This window comes from Leptinotarsa decemlineata, unplaced genomic scaffold, assembly GCF_025532065.1.
Source record: "Leptinotarsa decemlineata unplaced genomic scaffold, Ldec_3_MD MMD2_P_RNA_scaffold_4, whole genome shotgun sequence".
Lineage (NCBI taxonomy): Eukaryota > Metazoa > Arthropoda > Insecta > Coleoptera > Chrysomelidae > Leptinotarsa > Leptinotarsa decemlineata.
The window spans coordinates 1,524,518-1,545,173 of NW_027412531.1; the positions used below are offsets into that span (position 1 = coordinate 1,524,518).

The window sequence follows — 20,656 nt, forward strand, 5'->3', positions numbered from 1 at the left end:
TTACGAAATTGAATATAAGTACTGCGATGCAAAACATTATGGACAGACAAAATGATCTATTAAAGTAAGATATAAGGAACACATAGTACACTTAAAATATGGAAGACCTGAAAAATCAGCAGTCGCCCATCATATTTTGCAACAAAACCATTCCATAGACTTCAGTTCATTAAGATTAGTTAAACAAGTTAACAACAACAGGCAACTAGATGCCTATGAGAGTGTAGAAATAAGTAAACACAATAATATTATGAATAACGGTGACGTACCTATACCAGAGAGCATACTATATAGCTTGTTAAAATAAAATAAAATAATGTTGTTGGGTTTACTGATTACTACCTACATATGGACACATTGCAAAAATAAATTTGTATAAGCAATATTGTGAAATTAATTTTTATATAGCTGAAAATTGTTTTATATGAACATATACTGTCAAATAATAGATAAGGCAAAATTGAAAAAAAAAAATAGGTTGGTATACCTGTATGGTTGATACACCTGGATGGTTTACCTGTATGGGTTACCTTTATATCATAAATAGGATTAGCTCGCACTAGTGCCTAGTTTTAATCTTCCTCTCTGAAGATGATCACTTGGTGATCGAAACACGTGTCGAGGTGGTAAAAATAACGATTTGGTGTTGGGAAAAAAAAACTCCAGTAATATTGTAGATTAGTAAACAACAATTTTGTGAGAAGAAAATATATTTCTATAATGCTTTTTTCACAATCATGTGATTCCAAATCATGACCACAAGGAAGCTATGAGAAAAAAAGTTGAATGGAACCAAAAGTAACAAATTCATGTTTGGGGAAATTTAAAAAAACAATTTGAAGCTTTGGTTAAAGAGAGTCCAACGTTGCAGTTAGAGCAGTGCCATCTAGTCCTGTGAGGCTGAGAGCTTGTCCTACAATGTGCACACCCAACCTTTGTACCATGAACTCGTAAATGTGCACATTCACCAAACCTTATTTCAGCGGAAACTGAAACCTTGAATTTATTAGGTATATTTTCTGTAGCCATTTTGCCTTTCTTAGGCATTCTGTGGACGGCACCAATCAATCCTATAGCAACAGCCAGTCTGAAATCTTCCAGATTCATGCTTTTTGTGTCTGGTGTCCGGTCTTTGAATATTATAAAGGCATTCACTATGGTAAGATCCAAGAAATGCCAGAACCCCCTATGCCCCCATTTTCTCGATTTTTGGTCCACTTTGCATAAGAAAACGAACATATTGGATTGATCTACATATCCCGTATGGAAATAATAGTCTTTTACCAGTTTCAAGCAATCAATATTCCGAGACGGACCATCCTTCTGCTTTCTCGGAACAGTTTGAATATCAGCTGGACTATGGAAGTTGCTCAGATGAAATGAACCTTCTTTGCTAACTGCCCAATCGCATGTATCTCTATCTACTTTTGTATTATTTACTATATCTTTTGGTTCATTTTTGCGTCTTCTCCTTATCGTTCCAGAACCATAAATGTTGTCCTTCAGCAAATCATTCAGAAGCGTGACGGAAGTAAAGAAGTTATCGAAAAAAAATTTGTGGTGTTTTTCTACAAGTGGACGTGTCAAGTCTTTGACAATTCTAGGACCTAAGCCTTCTTCACCTCCATCAGATTTTCCTGTATAAATCTGAAATTGTGACACAAATGCAGACTGGTCTGCCTTCATTCATATTTTATAGACCCTCTTTAATGGCTTGAGTGGCATATACTGGCAAAATCCTATTCTTCCCTTTAATTTCACCATTGATTCGTCGACACTTCGATTTTCTCTGGGCTTGTAACATTTTCCATAAGTATCTGACAGTATGTCAAGCATTGATCGTATCTTATACAACTTATCGAATCTTGTTTGACGTACTTTTGGTTGGACAGCATTATCATTTAGGTGCATATCAGTCAACAGCCAACTGAAACGATTACGAGACATGTAAGACGATATAAAATTATCTCGAATCTGCAGTTTGGAAGACCAATAATCACGGTAACTAGGTTTCTTTGTGAGCCCCATCGTCAGATTTATACCAAGAAAACATTTAATTTCGTCCGAGTCGGTTAGCAGAAAGCGATTGCCAAATTGATGTGTAGCGTATAAATTGGTTTCGAAAACTATTTTGCCGATAAGTTCTGTTGTGAACAAGCACAGGAATATATCAGCAATATTTTCAGGAATGTTAGGACCAAAATGTTCTATAAATGCCATTGGTTTGTTTGCAAAATTCAAGTTTTTCGTCCACTCTTTATGTTTTTTGATGAAATTTGAAAGTGGTGATTCATCCTCACTATCGTATTCTGAACTGATACTATCGGTAGGATCATGTTGGACCTAAACAAAATCATCATCATCAAGTATCTCTATATCATCCTCAGATGGGGCACCTGAAGTGTAAGAGTCTACCTCTGAAGGGATCTCATCAACCAGAGTATAGGAGTCATCTGACATTACTTTACTTAGTTCCATGTTTGAATAATCTGAAAAAAAATGTTATATAGTTAAGCACCCTTGCAGCCTTGTGGTTTCGTATGGAACCACTCAGTTTCATAAGCACAAATACATGTTTATTTGTATATCCTAGTGATGAAATATATTTCACGAATCAATTCAAACACCTAACGAACATAATATAATAAAACACTAACCATAAGTTTTGACAAATAATCACAAAAACACTTTTGTTGGGGTTATGTCCAACATGAATAATGACAAGTGCATCAAATCAGCAGAACATAAACACTGAGCGAAAATGAGATGTGTGGGTAGGGGTATATCGTTATAGTTGAGAATGTGTGGTTCCAGCTTGCGCTTACTAGGCGTCTGCAACAGATTATTTTATTTGTGGTCTCTATTTGGAACCACCTGCACACAAAGAGTTAGGACTATCATTCATCGATGTAGAGTTGTTTTTTCGGCTGATCGTTCCTTATATTGTTGTCTTCATATCCCAAATAAACAAAACGACAGCCCCGACATTTTGATATTCATCGATATTTTTTTAAACGTAGAAAATATTGAAAATGGGAAACAATAAGCTATAATACTTTCAGTTCCGAATGATCCACGTCTGTGGAATTTCAAAGCAGTCCGAAATACCGCAATAACAGCAAACGAGGTGAACTAGCAAAACGAGAAAAATAATTTGTTTGAAGGTGATTGCCAATGTTTCATGATGAATTTCACTAGTTCGGACTTCCATTGTCTACTATATAAAATGATTCGAAATGAATAGCTGAAAATAACAATTATATTAAACCTGAAATTGAATAATAATGAAATAAACTACAAGTAAAAATAGAACAATTGAATAAATAAAAACAAAATAAAAATAAAGGAATGAAAAAAGAAAAAATAAAAAGTGTAGAGATTCCAAGTCACGTTAGTTCACGACGTTTCGATTGTTAGTATCTACAATCGTCTTCGGGTGATGACTGGACTGATTCCTCCGAGAGATGACTATTTATAGGTCGTTCAAATACTCTCACTTATCCATGCTTTCCATTTTCCGCTTCACTGGTTCCGTGGGAGATGACCGTTTTGGCGGGAGTTGGCCATTTTTCGCTTGATGATGGGTTTTCATATGTTGCGTATTTCTACGCTTGCCTGGCTGAATACGTTATTGGACAACATGTATGCGGCTTCCTTGAATTTTTTCCTAAACTATTGTTCCTCTCTGTGCAAGATCTCAGCTTGGGACCACTCGATGTTGTGTTGATGGGTCCAAACATGATCTGCTATTCCTGATTTGCTGGTTTCCCCTCGTTGTGTGTGTTTCTTATGCTCGGTAATGCGAACATTCAATGGCTTTTTAGTTTCACCAATATAGGTTTTTCCGCACTCACAGGGTATCCGGTAAATGCAATTCTTGGAATCGCAGTCCGCGTTTGGTGGCCTGGTTTTCGTGAGGCTGCTACGGATAGTGTTACCGGATCTGAAGCAGGTTCTGATGTTGTACTTGGAACCAATTCTTCTTATCCTCTCCGATAATCCTTCCGATGTGGGGAAGTGCTTTTCTACCATCGCTTCGGAGTAGCAATTTCGTTGAAGATCATTTTTGATGATGTCTAGTTCCTTCTCGAGACCTTCCTTCGTATTACAGAGTCCAAAAGCACGGTCTAATAGAGTCTTGATGATTCCTCTTTTAGTCGATTGATGGTGGTTGGATTCGTGGTTCAGATACTGTCCCGTATGAGTGGGTTTTCGGTATACAGATGTTTCCCACTTAGTATCGGTCCTCTTCACCAAAACGTCTAAGAATGGCAATTCGTTGTGGATTTCCTGCTTCATTGTGAAAGTCATGGAAGGTGGTTCAGGAAACACATCAAATGCCTGAATAAATATTTTGCACAATCGATTCGTTATGAGCGACATATTTCGAAAGGAGTTTAATGTGATTGCATAAAACAAAGTATACTATCAATGTATCTTATACCTTCACAGTGATCTACCTGAATATAGCTGAAGTTCAACGTCCGAGTTCCTTTACTTGATTGAAATTTCACCATATTCCTCAGCACTTCTTTCACCGATAAATCCTCGATATCTACGATGCGGAAAGCTGTCATATTCACAAAGTTATATTTGAAATCCTCCAAGTCGAAAGTTTCCATGTCAAAAGACGTGAAGAGGTAATGATATTTATAATCATTCATTTGTAACTGGAGAATCTGAAATGAGATCAGTTGAATTGGAAACTGTTGTCGAATATTGTATAAGAGTTGTATCAGTTGTTACTCTGAAGGATGAAACCGTATCAAAATTTTATAGGTCTACCGAAAGGCAGTACTTGAGGTAGGGTAAATATTTTGAAACTTTGTAAAGTGTTTTCGATATGTTTGAGATACAAAAAAATTCTTCTAGTAAGAACGACTAGGTAGAATGTGTTGCGATTTTCAGAAGTATCTGTGATGAAACTCGGGGTGAAGTTTCATCAATGTGTTCGACATCGAAAAAATAATATCTTTTGAACAAAAGTCACAAAAAATATCATTTTAGGATAAGGTAAGATAGGCCAAAATGAAAGATGGTTTAGAACGGGGCGAGTCAGGACGAGACGCGACAGGATGGGACGAAACATGACGAGACGGGACGCAACATAACGTGGCGGGACGGAAAGAAACGGAGCAAGATGGTATGATATGTAATAGAATGAGTCAAGACGGAGTGGAATGAGACAAAAAAGTGTGATATGAAAAAGGTCGTGAACAGACGGGACCGAACAAAATGGCACAGGGTCAGACGATACCGACAGGATCGGGGCGGGCCGGGACTGGACTGGATGGGACGGGATGGGACGGGACGGAATGAGACGAGACGGGACGGGACGGGACGCGACGGGACGGGAAGCATAACCGTTATGCTTGAAGAAGCTATTGTATAGCGAAACACGTGTCGCGGTTTTTGTAAAACCCTTATACTGAAAATCATAGAATAAACTCTATTGATTGATTTTTTAAATATGGATTTCCACAAGTATCGGCCAGTTCTATTCAATTATGTATAATTTGTGTGAATCATGTAAACATGTACCATAAAATGATATTCCAACTATGAGTGGAGTGAAACAGCACAGGCATTCTGATGCCTAGGTGTATTTCACACATTCGTAGTGGTTTTGACATATTTTGTACTGGAAAATTGAAATGAATTCGAATTTGAGTGCAGAATAACCTCACCCCTTTCAAAAAGTGATGCATATTTGATGCTCTGGTATCGACGACGATATTATGTATTTCTTTCTTTTTGATATCCATCAGTACTGACCAGTAAGATTCAGGGTTGGCTTGTCGTAAATGTATATCGAGTTGTATATTCCTAGAAGGCCTCACTAATTCTCTCAATTTCATCAAACCTGAAACAGAATCATATCAATACATTTCTCTACAACTGGTATTTTCCTAAAACTTTCAACCAATTGCTCGCACTAGAGAGTTATCACTACTTTCTGGTGTTTTAGAACAGTGCTTATTTTGGAGTTATTCTACGTCAGAGGTTTCAATTCTACATTGGCTTCTTCGAAGTCAGTTACTGAACTGAACGTGCACAATGTTGCGCACTAGGTTCGAATTGAAAAAGAAATATTTTTCAGGAAAATAGGTGTTAATGAATACTGTGAAATTTCATATTTGGGGTGATACATAAGTTGATATTTTTGTTTTTCTTTCAGTCACACAAAACTCAGGTGAGTTTTAGAAAGGAATATGATATGAAGAGCCCAAAAATGTTAATTCTTTTCAATAGAATTCATAGTGACAGGGATTCATTCAACTTATCAGTGAGAATTCTTAACATGAATTTATAGAGAGCTGACTGTATAAGTTTTACCTCTCTACTTCATATTTCGGAAACTACCACTCTTCTCATTCTCAAATTTTTGAAGAAAACTAACAATTTGTCTCGAAACTTCAAATTGTCAATTCTTCTCCTGTATCTCCTGTATCGAAATGAAGAAGAAGAAAACCCTTCCTTTCTCTGAAACTTATCCCTTCTAAAAATATAACGCTTTCGCTTCAAACATAATATATAATCACAAAGAAAGCTCTCTTCGATGAAGAATCCACCTTATATAAATAGGAAGAGATGCAATGACTACGTATAATCATTTTTGTGCCTGCAAACATTAGGTTTGTCATAAAAAATCGAAAATACTGAAGATGCTGAGACTTGAGTGTAAAACATAATATATCAAAACTCCCTTATTTTGTAAATGCAGCTCTAGTGCAAGGACCACCCACTTCGAGTACACATCAAGAAAACACAGAAATTTTGAAAATTAAGATTTGAAATATGGTTTCCTAAGTGTTAGACAAATTTTTTGCCAGAGTAGTAGTCTTCGCCAATTTTTTAAATAGGGAAAAGGTAGATTTTATGGAAAATATGGAGAAAATTGAATGGGCTGTAAACTCATTTCAACCCAGTAAGTCGCAGGGACCTGATGGCATATACCCAGTAATGCTTCGAAAGGGACCGAAAGTACATTTCAATAAATTGTGTATAATTCTCAGGGCAAGTTTAGCACTGGAACACATACCAAAAATTTGGAGACTGATCAGGACCACCTTCATTCCGAAACCTGGGAAAATCGGACAGGACTCGGCGAAGGCTTTGAGACCAATTAGTCTCATTTTATTCGCATTGAAATCGCTAGAAAAACTACTTGACAGGCATATCAGGGACGTATCACTGGCTATCAGACCATTACATCGAGACCAATATGCATACAGGTCAGATATGTCAACAGAAATGGTTCTATGTCGGGTAACAGAAAAAGTAGAACATACTTACAAAAACAAGGAAGTACTTTTAGCTGCTTTCTTGGACATTGAGGGCACATTTGATAATACGTCGTTAGAATCAATCATCCAGGCGTCGAGGAGGAGAGGAATCGACAAGACAAGCTGTAGGTGGATAGACTGCATGCTTAGGGAAAGATTGGTATATACAAACATTATGGGGAAAACAGTCTTGGCACGGGTAGCAAGGGACTGTCCTCAGGGGGGGGGGGGTTCTATCCCCTCTGTTATGGAACCTTGTAACGGACGAGCTACTACGTCTCTTGGACCTAAATGTGAAGGGATGCATGAAGCAGGCCCTGAAGATTATAACAAGATGGACCGAAGAAGAAGGGCTTAACATAAGCCCATCCAAATCGACCATAGTAGCATTCACCAAAAGAACTAAAATGGAGGGTCTCGGACCTCTGAAACTTCGAGGTGAAGAAATACAATTGTCGGGGGAGGTTAAATATCTGGGAGTGATCCTAGATTTCAAACTGACCTGGAACCAATACTTGGACTGGATAAAGAGGAAAGCAGAGGTAGCACTGATGCTCGCCAGATGCACCTATGGAAAGACATGGTATATTGGCTATACAAGATGGTGTATAGCCAATACACATGATAACATACGCATCTCTGGTCTGGTGGCCAAAGATAAAGCGGGCGACCGCTATCAACAAACTAGGCAAGGTGCAAAGACTTGCATGTTTGGGAATGACGGGAGCAATAAGAACTACTCCAACAGCTGTATTGGAAACACTCCTGAATCTACCTCCTTTACACTTTGTGATAATGGGGGAGGCCAGGATGGGCCAGTTCAGACTGGAAAACTCACCGAACTACAAAAGGTCGGATCGAACAGAAATTTCGGAACAAGTGGAGGAGCACATGACACTAAAGTACACCTTTAACACAAACTTCACGGCCAAAATCATAAGCCGTGAAGAGTGGAAGATCATTATTCATTCCGAAAACATGTTTGGAAAAAACTCCTGGTACACAGATGGATCGGAGACCAAACATGGAACGCAAGCTGGAATATACCGAGCGGATAGAAATCTAAACTACAGCTATCCGCTACGATTATACACATCCGTCTTTCAGGCGAAAGTGTATGCTATCTTGCAGTGTGCAAGGCTTATTGAATTGACACCTCAAAGAAATGAGATACAGACAGCAAGAGCGCACTAGGGGCTCTGACAAACCCGAAGGTGACATCAAAACTGGTCTGGAAATACCATGAAGAACTAAATGAACTTGCAAACAGGAACAAACTAATTTTATACTGGGTGCCAGGGCATTCAGGAATCACAGGTAATAATAAAGCTGATGAATGTGCTAGATGCGGATCATCAACTTCATATATAAGTCCTGAACCAGCTCTGGGGGGACCAACATCATTGGTACGAAACCAGATTAGGACATGGACCAATAAGAAGCACACAGAGTACTGGACAAAAGTACCTGGCAACAAACTTAGTAGAACCTTCATTAGGGAACCGTCCGAGAAAAGAACCGAAGAACTACTTCAATATAGTAGGGATCGGCTCAGAATAACTACAGGGTTACTAACCTGTTATTTTCCGTTAAGAGGACACCTGAATAAAATGGGGCTGTACAACGGAGACCTCAGCTGCAGATTATGCAACGAAGGGATAGAAACAGCTCTACACATCTTATGCGAATGTGAGGCACTGAATCACACGAGGCAGGCAATATATGGACGTAAAAAATTACGCCCAGAAGAATATGACGAACATCCAACACGGAACCTGTACAAACTAGTACAGGGAACGAGACTGATGGAATTGGTGTCATGAGAAGATGGGAAAATAAACGCAATAAGCCCAAGAGGCTGCAGTATTTTCTGGAGCTATGGACTAAATGGACAAGTCAGACAGCTCCCAAGGTACAAAAAAAAAAACAAAGTGTTAAGACAAATCTTTTGCCAGATTAGTAGCCTTCGCCAATTGTTTAAATAGGGAAAAGGTTATTTAAATTAGGGAAATCGAGCTTTCTTCTGAAAAGTATCAATAGGGATTTCAAGCAGCTTCCAATTGACACCTCAATTACGCTCCTAGTTCTCGTGGTTCAATTTTTATTAGACTTTGAGTGTTGAAAAATATTACATTTTTCAAACGCATTTTTCAGCCAGAATGACTGAAAATATCGAGACGCGGCATAAGACTTTTCGTCACAGGACATCGTCAGGCGATTTTCCGAAAATAGCCGAGTAAGGCTGAAAACGGTTTGATTTCGTTCATCGTACGACGCACACTGAGGAAGCGAAAACCCGGATGAACGAAATGAGATGCCAACAGCGGCAAGTGGATATCAAAGAAAAGTTTGAGAGTGGCTAGAGTACTTCAAAGACCAGCGCCTGCGTAAAAACAGATAATGCATATGAAATGAATTTTTTCGATTTGCAAACATCAGAATTTGGTGTACATGAATAGTACGATTTTAGCAACCGTTGATTGGTCGAGAGGATATCGGAAAAAAATCGCCCATTTTCTATAAATATGCGAACGTCCGAGAAAAGTTAGTTAGTTGGTTGTTGAACGTGAGCTTGTTCTAGTCGCTCCTGAAAACTCGAAAGAATTTCGAAATTTTTTGGACTGGAAATATTTTTGCTGAGATTTTATTGAAGGTGATAAATATACAGTTGATCGTCAATTGTTTGTTAGAATCGATCGGAGATTGTCGAAGATCAGTTTGCTGTGTGGAATTTTTGTTGCAGAACACTTGGCTGTCTTCAAGGTTCCTTTTGTCACTCCGCCATCGGAGAGAAGTTTGGAAAATCCTGCAAAGGAAGAGCAGGTCCCTACTAAAGTTGCTCAGGCTCAGGTACTCTGTGGAAACCAAACGGTGTCAACGAATCAGAGGTATATAGAGCTTGAATTTGAGGGGGTCAAGACATCATTATTTACGTCCTTTGGGCGAACTACTCAACCTAACCGTTGGAACCATCGACTGTGCATCGATAACTTTCCACCTTATCCTGCGAGCGGCCCTCATCCTAAGGTGCAATTCAACTGTTAGGGTACTTGTTTCCGAACAACTAGCTCAGTTCACCAGGTAGGTTTTGGATAGCAAAGTAGTTTCGCGAATAAAGGGTGAACTCAAAATATTAGATTTCCGTGAATTCTTCCTTTCAACTATTTCCTCGTCAGAACCATGTTAGGGCAGAACGTGCACGAGCGCGAAGACCGTGTGGCCTCACGGTTTGGCACATCCCCCCCAGGAATCTGTTTTCATGAGGAGCAGTATTCCGAGAACTCCGGTAGAGTCAGCCAGTCTGAGGCTAGATTCTACTCAGCGTAGTCATTTTGCGCACGAGAACATCAGTACCTCTCCCTTGGTCGCAGAGCGACAAACCGTGGGCTTCGGTGGTTCTTCAGCAAGTCGAGTAGCTAGAGAACTCGATATGTCACAAAGAACAGAGTCCCCAAGTCGCGAAAATACACCGTGAAATAGTTTAATTGTGTTGAACCGTTTTAAGGCTTTAAACACTCCGAATAGCATGAGGATGGATCGGGAGACGTTACTCCGAGAAATTGGACAACATCTACGAGAAGAGGTATTGTTCAGGACAAGGAGCGAGACCCAGGTCAATCTCCGTCAGTTGCTCTAAATCCGAGCATTAGGGCTTCGCGCGATGATGAATATGCGAGTACAATTCCCTATGCCGAGATCGGCTCCGAAATCGACAAATTCGCGTTCTGAATCGTATGCGCAGCACACTGCAGAAATCGAGGAAATTTTCCGACGGCGACAACCGCTAGGAGGTTTGCCTCTGGATTTGAGAATTCTCTCCAGCTACAATGTTTTGTTACCTACTTATGTTGCCTACTAATTTAGTAGACTCACCAAATATTAATATTCACAGGGTGTACAGTCATCCTGTGACAGTAATTAACAGCATGACATCAAAGCCATTATCAAACCCGACTAAGAGACGATGCAGCAGCGGATTAGGACAGCGAGCGAGAAACGCTGAAATCCTAACCGACGAAGGACAGGTCATCCGACGACAGGCCTCGCGATGCCCCCAGAAGGAAATCCTCAGCTTTTCCTGGGACATGAACATTCAGCGCACAGGCGTGCCGTTTGTCCAGAACGAGTTAAGAACTGACGCCCTAGTGGATGAACTAGGGGGTGGTGGCCAAGGGGCCACCCTAAAGCCGAGAGAGGCTTGGGGGCTAGTCGAGGTGCAAAAACCTCCCGTCGTACTCAGGTCCGGAATTGATCCCGAAATTCCTGGGACTCATACATCACGTTACTATACTGTGAAATTGATTAAATTTTCATATGTATACTATGCAAAAATATGGGGTTTTCCAATAAGGACTTGACAACTTTTTTTTTAAATAAAACGCAAACCATTTGAGATATTTCCAAAACTTCATGATCGACTTGAAATACAATTAAAACATTTATGAATGAAACTCGACTTCGTTCATATGGCCACCGCGGGCACGTCGGCAGCGGTCGATTGGTTGGACCCAATTTTCCATGACTCGGTCATACATTTCGGCCGTCGTCGTCGGCTTGTTGTCATAGACCAATGATTTAACGTAGCCCCAAAGAAAAAAGTCTACTGGTGTTAAATCGCACGAATGAAGTGGCCAATTGACTGGTCCATTTCTGGAGATAGCATTCTCACCGAACTTACTCTACAATAAATTGATTGTAATGTATGCTGTGTGGCTTGTGGCACCGTCCTGTTGAAACCACATGTCGTCCAAGTCCAAGTCGTGCCAAAAATAATCGGTAATCATGGCGCGATAACGATCGTCATTCACAGTAACGTGACGATCGTTATTGTCGACGAAAAAATATGGCCCAATGACGCCGCCGGCATGCAAACCGCACCAAACAGTTATTTTTTGTGGATGCAGTGGTGATTCATGAAGCACATGTGGATTTTCACTAGACCAATAATGCAAATTTTCGCACTAAACTTGTTATTGCTTGTCTACTAGGGCGAGCATAACGACCGAAAATTGGAGTCAACGCTCTGAAAGTTGCGGTCACTTACTTCGAATTTCAGTAGTGCATTTTTATAATTTGCATACGTTGTTCGTTCGTGTAATTTACCATGATGAAAATGTTGAGTTTACTGAAGCAAGAAAAGTGACTGTCAGATGATCAGTGAAATAGTGCGTTCATAAATTAAATTCAAAGTTGTCAAGTACATATTGGAAAACCCTTTATGTCGATGAGTTGTTCGTAGATATCCCCTGTATGTCGTGAATTATACAGGGTGTAACTGAATAAGTGTGAAACATTTGAAGAGATGATTCCTCATCGAAAAAAAGATAGGATCTTTCAAATAAAGAAACTTCATTGGAGTATCCCTTCTTAAGATACAGTCCCTTAAAAGGGGTACATGAAATTTGTATAACAATTTTTTTCACAAGCACTGAGGAAGTTACAATATTGAAATCAACCTGACGTTTTGTACTACCAAAAAGACATTCAGCCAGTAATTCATTTGGTTTACCCCATGGTTGTAAGGGGTGTAAAACGCAACCCCTAAAATTCATTTCCAATGTAACTTTTTGTCTTATTATTCTATTACGATTTGGAAATGTATTTCCGATAGCCTGTTTCATTCTTAACAAAAAATATCTCGTAGGTTTTTTGCCCAAAATAAACCAGTTCGCAGTAAAAAATTATTTTACGAACAACTACAGAGATACATCGTCATAAATGCGGACTGGATATATTGTTATTTTGTAGTAAGTACCTGCATTGAACGACTGAAGGGTAATGAACAAAGCTAATTTATCATCAACAAAAAACACAACATGTAGAAATCATAGTAAATGAGCCACGTATTCGCTCAAATATTCCTGGAGTCTCTCTGATTACTCTGCACGCATCGATGATGCGGTTTCTTAAGTTCTCTACATCGCGAACAAGAGTACCAAAAAATCACATATCCCAAAGGAACTTCCTCCAGCAGTACTGGATGCATTTCTCTTAAAAATTGAACGTATATCTCACCATTTAATCAAGGAGATAGAAAATGAGGCCCAAATAAATCATCCCCAATAACTCCGAGCCACACGTTAAGAGAAAACTGTTTTTGATGGTTAGTTTCGACAATAGCGTGAGGATTTTCATCAGCCCATATGTGGTAATTATGAAAATGAATAATCTTGTCCCAAGAAAAACTACATTCGTCTGTGAATTCTATCGTCTTCAGAAAGTCACAATTTCTTCTAATCATTTCCAGCACCCAATTGCAAAATTCAAGACGGTTCGGAAAGTCTCGCGGTAACAGTGCCTGTACTCGTTGCCGATGGTAAGGATATAAGTGTTGTTCCTTTAAAATTCTAAATACTGTCATATGATCAACATTCAGCTGGAAAGCAATCTTTCTAGTACTGGTAGTAGGTTGTTCTTCAATCAAATTAACTAGGTACTGCTTTCTCAAGCTGTGGTGTTCGTACTTCTCGATGGCGACCACAATCCTGCGTTCTTTTGTCGAATGAACCATATTCTCGTAATCATTGACGAAGTCGAGCAAATATTCTATGTGAAGAATGCTGCCGTTGAGGATACATTTCAGTATATCTTCTAGAAGCTTCTAACCCATTCCCCTGCGACAGACCGTGAACGTAAGCATATCAGCCATTTCCTCATTTGTGTATGCCATTTTAATAACAAGTGAATTATTAAAGTAACAAATTATAAACAGAACAACAACACACAATTAGTATCAATTCAGTATGACAGCGTCATACCAATTTAATTGTCACTATCGCTAATAGCGACCTACTAGATAGATTAGTTTGCGTATTTTCGCGTTTATGACGATGTATCTCTGCAGTTGTTCGTAAAATAATTTTTTGCTGCGAACTGGTTTATTTTGGGCAAAAAACCCAAGAGACATTTTTTGTTTAGAATGAAACAGGCTATCGAAAATACATTTTAAAATGGTAATCAAATAATAAGAGAAAAAGTTACATTGGAAATGAATTCAAGAGTTGCGTTTTCCACCCCTTACAACCATGGGTTAAACCAAATAAATTTCTGGCTAAGTGTCTATTTGGTAGTACAAAACGTCAAGTCAATTTCAATATTGTAACTTTTTTAGTGCTTCTGAAAAAAATTGTTGTACAAATTTCATGTACCCCCTTTAAGGGGCTGTATCTTAACAAGGAATGCTCCAATGAAATTTCTGTATATGAAAGATCCTATCTATTTTTCGATGAGGAATCACCTCCTCAAATGTTTTACATTCATTCAGGTACACCCTGTATTGTGATGTCTGCGATGGTCTGCCAATAAAACTCATTGAAAATGATTATCAAGGATATCAAAAGATAGATCACATTCAGTAAGTAAAGATTCTCACCGTAGTCATCTTCATAGACAACTGCTATGCGAGTCCAGTTCAAAAATATCATGACATCTTCGAATGCGGAGGACAGCAGATTCTGAGCCGGATGTAAGTTGATGGAAAACTCTCTGACATCATTTTCTGAATCGAGACGTATTTCCAAATGCGGTATATCGAGTGCATCGCATATTGAATGGATGTGAGTCCCAAGAAGTGGATCGGAAGGTCCAAAAATGGAATGGACACCAAATTGAACTTGATGACACACTGGAAAAATTATGAATTTACAAAAGTTATTTCGGAATTGTTCAAATAATTTCGGTTGGTCACTTATTCAGTTAATGAATCGAAGAGGTTTTTTTGTATTGAAGTGTATAATTTTCAAAATTCTTGCAAAGCACTTTCGACTTTCGTCATCATCAGTGCTCACCTGAAAGTAAGTGATCTAATTGAAAAGGAAGTTTGGTGAAAATTGAAGTTTTATTTTTTTTATAATCTTTAAGGTTAAGAAATTTGGAAAAATTGTTCAAGATTACTTACTTGTCAGGCAACAGGAAGTATCAAATTAAGTACATGGCACATTTGTAATATTTGACTTACATAAAATAAAATAGGCTTATAGCCAAAAAATACATTTTTGTATTCAGGCCATGTGGTTCAGTCGAAGTATTATATGAAGAAGAACAACTTGAGACAGGATGTGTCAAGTGTCATGTTAAAATAATGGTACCAACTTGAGAAGTGATCCATTATGGATTTGATTAATTATGTAGAGGAAAAATATTGAATAAATTGTATTAGTAAAATGTGATTAATTAATAATTCACAATCCTTTTATGAAGGGGAAGGAAATTTATGTTTAAGTTTACTTGAGTATTCAAACAATGATCATTTTTGGAAAGTTCTTTAGAAATCTCCAACTCTTCAAACAAGTGAAGTCTAAGGAAATTTTTATTATCTATTTTATGTAATATTTTGGAATTTCTATTGGGACTAAAGTTGTGATTGTGAAATTTTATGTGGTGGCCAAAAGCAGATTTGTCGAGTTTTTTTTAAATGTTCATTAATACGAGTGAAAAGAGGTCTATAGGTTCTACCAATGTAAGATGCCGAACAATCAGAACAGTCAAGCTTGTAGACTCCACTTCTGTGTAATTTGTTGATTTTGTATTTGGAATTTACTAAAAAGTTACTTAAGTTGTTTAGAGATTTAAAAGAAATTTTTGTGCCAGGTATGGTGTTTTCTATAAATTTGTGTACTGTGTACTGTTATTTCCAAATCTATTTATTTATTCAGTTATTCAACGATTAAATGTGATGAAAAGCGATTATTAATAATAATAATATATTTATTGAATAAATGACAGAGTTAATTCAATAATACATAATGATTTAAGCAGGTAGTAAAATGGTTTTGATGATATTTTTGTACATAATTTACATAGTATTATAGCATGAAATGAAATATGAATGAATAAATATGAGTGACAATCCAATATATCCAATATCCAATATATATATATATATATATATATATATATATATATATATATATATATATATATATATATATATATATATATATATATATATATATACAGTGTCACACATAAAGTCCGCATCAAATGGAATTTTTTTTTGTTCATCTCTTCAAGCAATTTTTGATATCTCCATTAGGTTGTGCTTTAAAAATGATGTCAAATGACATGTATATGACCGATCAAGTGATTTTTCTTCCCTATCAAATTTGACATTTTTTTCAAAAAATGTTCAGAAAAGCAGTTATTGCTCGAAATTTCGGAAATCGGTAAAGAGAAAAGATGATTGTTTTTTCATTTTTTACCCATATACCAATTTTTAGCTCTCTAGTTCAAATTTAGTTTTTTTACAGTTTTTCGAAAATTTTACATTTGCCGATTTCTCAAATTCAGCCAAACCTCAACAAAGTTAGTGCTTTATGACTAACTCATCTTTCCAACGCATTTTTATTACCAATTGCAATTCTAAATACAACTTATTTCGCAGAAATTTAAAACACCACAAAAAATTATGCCAAAAATGATGCAAAGTTGATACAGTTTTCAAAAACAGATAAATATTTCACTTTATTTCTACTTTTTGCGAAATAGCTTGATACGTAAGCATACTTAAAAAACAATATCAATGAAAAGTCAATAATTTATTCTTTACTGCACTTTTCAAACAGTTGAACTTTGATTTACTAATTACGAAAAATTACAACGCAATTAAACTAAGGGAAGGAATTATACGAAAGTAATTTCACATTTACTAAATATCTTTTATGAGGTATGAATGAACAAAATTACTTCAGAAATCAATTTAGATTTTGTTGCCTAGAAAACTAAACCGTAAAAAATTCTAACTAACATCTGTTAAAATAAAGTTATAATTTGAATTAAGAACACTAAATCAAATCGAAACATATGCCTAAACCATGTAAATACCAATAGAAATACAAAATAAAAAGTCACATTTCGGTGTGCCTTCCACCACGTTCAATGCAATCAATTGTCCTTTTTAAAACATCTTTAACTGCATTCTTTATACTACGGGGTTTTGTGCTTACAACACATTCTCCAATAACTGCCTCTAAATGGTTTATATCTCGAAAAGGTCTATGCTTATACAACTTTTGTTTCAAGTAACCCCACAAGAAGAAATCTAGTGGGGTTATATCAGGAGATCTAGGCGGCTATAAGTGTTCCATATTGCGACTGATTACTTTGCCCCTAAATATTTCCAAAAGACGCTCTTTAACCACCCTTGTAGTATGAATAGGTGCACCATCACACTGATACCACACAACATTTTTCACTTGAAGGGGCATATTATCCAAAACTTCAGATAGTTCGGTATTCACAAAGTGTAGGTAGTCCGCAGAATTTCAATTATGTCTAAAAAAGTATGATCCTATAATTTAATCGTTTAATATGCCACACCATACATTCGTCTTAAACGAATATTGATCTCGACATCCGATTACGAAATGTGGGTTTTCTTTTGCCCACCACCTGCAGTTTTGCGAGCTCACAACGCCATTTGAAGAGAAGGTCGCTTCATCTGTCCATAAAATTTGATAAGGAAAATGATAATTTTCTTCTTTTTCCCCTTGAAATCAAAAAGAAAAATACAAGCGCATATCGAAGTCCCTTTCTTTTTATGTATTGATAAATTTCGGTTTATAACGCGTAAATTTATTTTTGTGTAAAATACGTTGTACACTCTCTCGGTTAACATCTGTTCTATCTGCAATATCTTGAATACTTGTTTTTTTATGTTCTACGCCATCCAAACATATTTCAAATTCCACTTCTTCAGTATGTCTAGAAGGCTGATGTGCTTTTCTAAAAGTACTCTCAACCGAGCCAGTAGATTTAAACAGGCCTCTCACCAATCAACTACCATCTTTTCGAATAATTTGATAACTTTCTCACTGGTAAGACCATCGCCAATAAGGACCAGGCCAAAATGGCCATCGTCGACTTCATTGAATCTTGAGCACATAATTTTCATGCTTACGACATCAATTAACTTGTATCACGTTGGCAAAAGTGCACGGATTCAAATGATGCCAATTTTAAATCGATTGAATAGGTTTTCACTGAGATATCACAGTTGAAATTAGACTCACAAAAATGGACAAAACTCCCAAAACATCCCAATATATGGAAATTGAATGATACAAACTAATATATTATATCGAACCTTCATGATGTTGATTTCAGTTACAATGAATTCGTCTGATGGAGCTGTTGCATAGCGAAACACGTGAAGCGGTTTGATGAATTGTTCAATGAAAATCTGACAAAGGAGTGTTACTCAGATGAGTTACGGATTTTCATCAAATATCGGCCAATTCCATCAAATCATTCATTCACATTTTTTTATCCCGTCTTCTGAATATTTCTTCATCTCTCAACAGAATGAGGAATAGAGTAGAGATAGTACGGGAGGCAATGGAGATCCACAAACACACGGATAATTTTAACAGAAAAGAAGAAGCGGTGAACCTCAATCAAATATGGAACCCCATTTTAAGGAATTCAGACAATATGTTTTACACTTTTTTGAAATATGCTCATCATGGAGCACCTGACAATGCGAAATAATATAGGATGATCTATTTAAAAAAATTGGTGATATGCTGTGGGGGTGCGAAAGGAAAAGTGATATCAAATGTGAATATGTCAAAATATGTCCCCCTGTATACTATTGTTGACGTGTTTTTTTTATTTTTCCTGAAAATCATTGTATCAAAATGTATTCAGGGTAGCTCGTTTCAAATGGAATGCACAGTATATGTTTATTCTGAAATCCATTATAAACATTTGCTTTCACGTTGAGAATTTTACTTGCTAGAAGTTTTCATCTCAAAAAACAATTTCCAATTTCAATTAGAGCAAAAATTCAATTAGATGTGCGTGGGAAGTTTTCGATCAAAAACACCGAAAACATTTTAATTGAGTATGCTTTGTTGGCTGTTGGTGAAAACAGTGGAATGTTGACAGTTCAGTTCAGTAAAATAAACAGGAAATGTTCAGTTATGCTCAAAACGTAAGATTGCGTTACTTACCCACCTTTTTTATTGGCGTGAAAACTGTCATTCATTGAAACGTACTGAATGTCATAAGCTAAAACAGTGTGTGGTAGCAACGTTTTATCTTTGTTGATTTCATCAATTGCAAATTTGAATGCTAACTCACTGGAGCTATTTCGTTGATCTTCCGTGAAAATTGCACCTGAAATGTTATCACAAAATTTATCATAGTTCGTTACAATTTAGGTTACTCACTAACCTATTTTGACAACAGGAGGCAGGGATGGAACTTTCATGGGTAGTCCAAGTAGAAAAACAATTTTCATCATCAACTCCATTATTCCATTACCAAATTACTACTCTCTACGACCAATTACGTTCATCTGCAAAAATAATATTTCTTTCAAGGTTATGAATGAATTTTTCAGTTTATTTTTTTTTTCTCTCAGATATAATTCACCAAGTTGTAGTTTCAGTTTCATCTAGAAAACTAATTCGAATAGGACGATGCAACAATGTACTGTAGGACACATGAGAAATTTACAAAATTTCTCATGTGTCCTTTTGTGGGACTTGTTGTGTGTGACATCTAGTTTTGATGGAAAAGTGTCATCACTCTATATAATAATCTTATATCTCATATCGAATATCGAGGACTTTGTTTCCTTTTTAAATAATAGATGTCCATCAATAAAATTCACGTATGAAGTAGAAAATAAGGGACAACTACCATTTCTTGACGTTTTGGTAATGAGGAGCAAAGATGGAGGGTTAGAATACGATATATTTAGAAAAGAAACAAGCACGTACAGGTATATTCCTGACAGTTCACATCACTGTAGACAGCACAAACGTGCTGGGTTGAATTTTTTAGTGCATCGTCTTTTGACTTTCCCTCTAACACATGATAGGTTCACAAAAGAAAAACGTACAATACAGGAAATAGCAGCCACTAACGGTTTCCCGAGGGGTATTGTAGATGACATAATTAGGAAAAAGAAGTTTAGGTTATGAATGAACGAAATCTTGACTTTCAGAAAGGACAAAAACCAAGATAAATACATCTCAGTTCCATACCACCAATATACGAAGAACTTTGGAGAAATTTTCAAGGAACTAGGTATGAAGGTGGTTTTTAAAACAAGTCATATACTGCAGAACCTTTTGGGAAGTCCAAAAGACAAAGTCGAGAATTCGGAAAAGTCTGGAATTTACGAAATTGAATGTAAGGACTGCGATGCAAAATATTATGGACAAACAAAAAGATCTATTAAAGTGAGATATAAGGAACACATAGCACACTTAAAATATGGAAGACCTGAAAAATCAGCAGTCGCCCATCATATTTTGCAACAAAACCATTCCATAGACTTCAGTTCTTTAAGATTAGTTAGGCAAGTTAATAACAAGAGTCAACTAGATGCCTATGAGAGTGTGGAAATAAGTAAACCAAAT

The 20,656-nt window shown here is 37.0% G+C and overlaps 1 protein-coding gene across 5 annotated transcripts in view; it reads right to left on the bottom strand.

The window, feature by feature from the left end:
- Positions 1–20,656, bottom strand: part of LOC111515799 (glutamate receptor ionotropic, kainate 2) — a 76,506-nt gene that overhangs the window by 48,603 nt on the left and 7,247 nt on the right. For 3 of the 5 annotated variants that reach the window (XR_012468432.1, XM_074186648.1, XM_074186647.1), the window contains exons 2-6: positions 19,461–19,584; positions 19,242–19,403; positions 14,659–14,910; positions 5,688–5,863; positions 4,461–4,679 (exon numbers count right to left, since the gene is read on the bottom strand). Coding sequence is in view for 4 of the 5 variants with exons in the window: in XM_074186648.1 (XP_074042749.1) it covers positions 4,461–4,679; positions 5,688–5,863; positions 14,659–14,910; positions 19,242–19,403; positions 19,461–19,539 (888 nt within the window). In the remaining variant the exon portion in view is untranslated. Of the gene's footprint in view, positions 1–4,460; positions 4,680–5,687; positions 5,864–14,658; positions 14,911–19,237; positions 19,404–19,460; positions 19,585–20,656 lie in introns of those variants that run through there. The other 2 variants (XM_074186650.1, XM_074186649.1) reach the window with 2 other exon arrangements.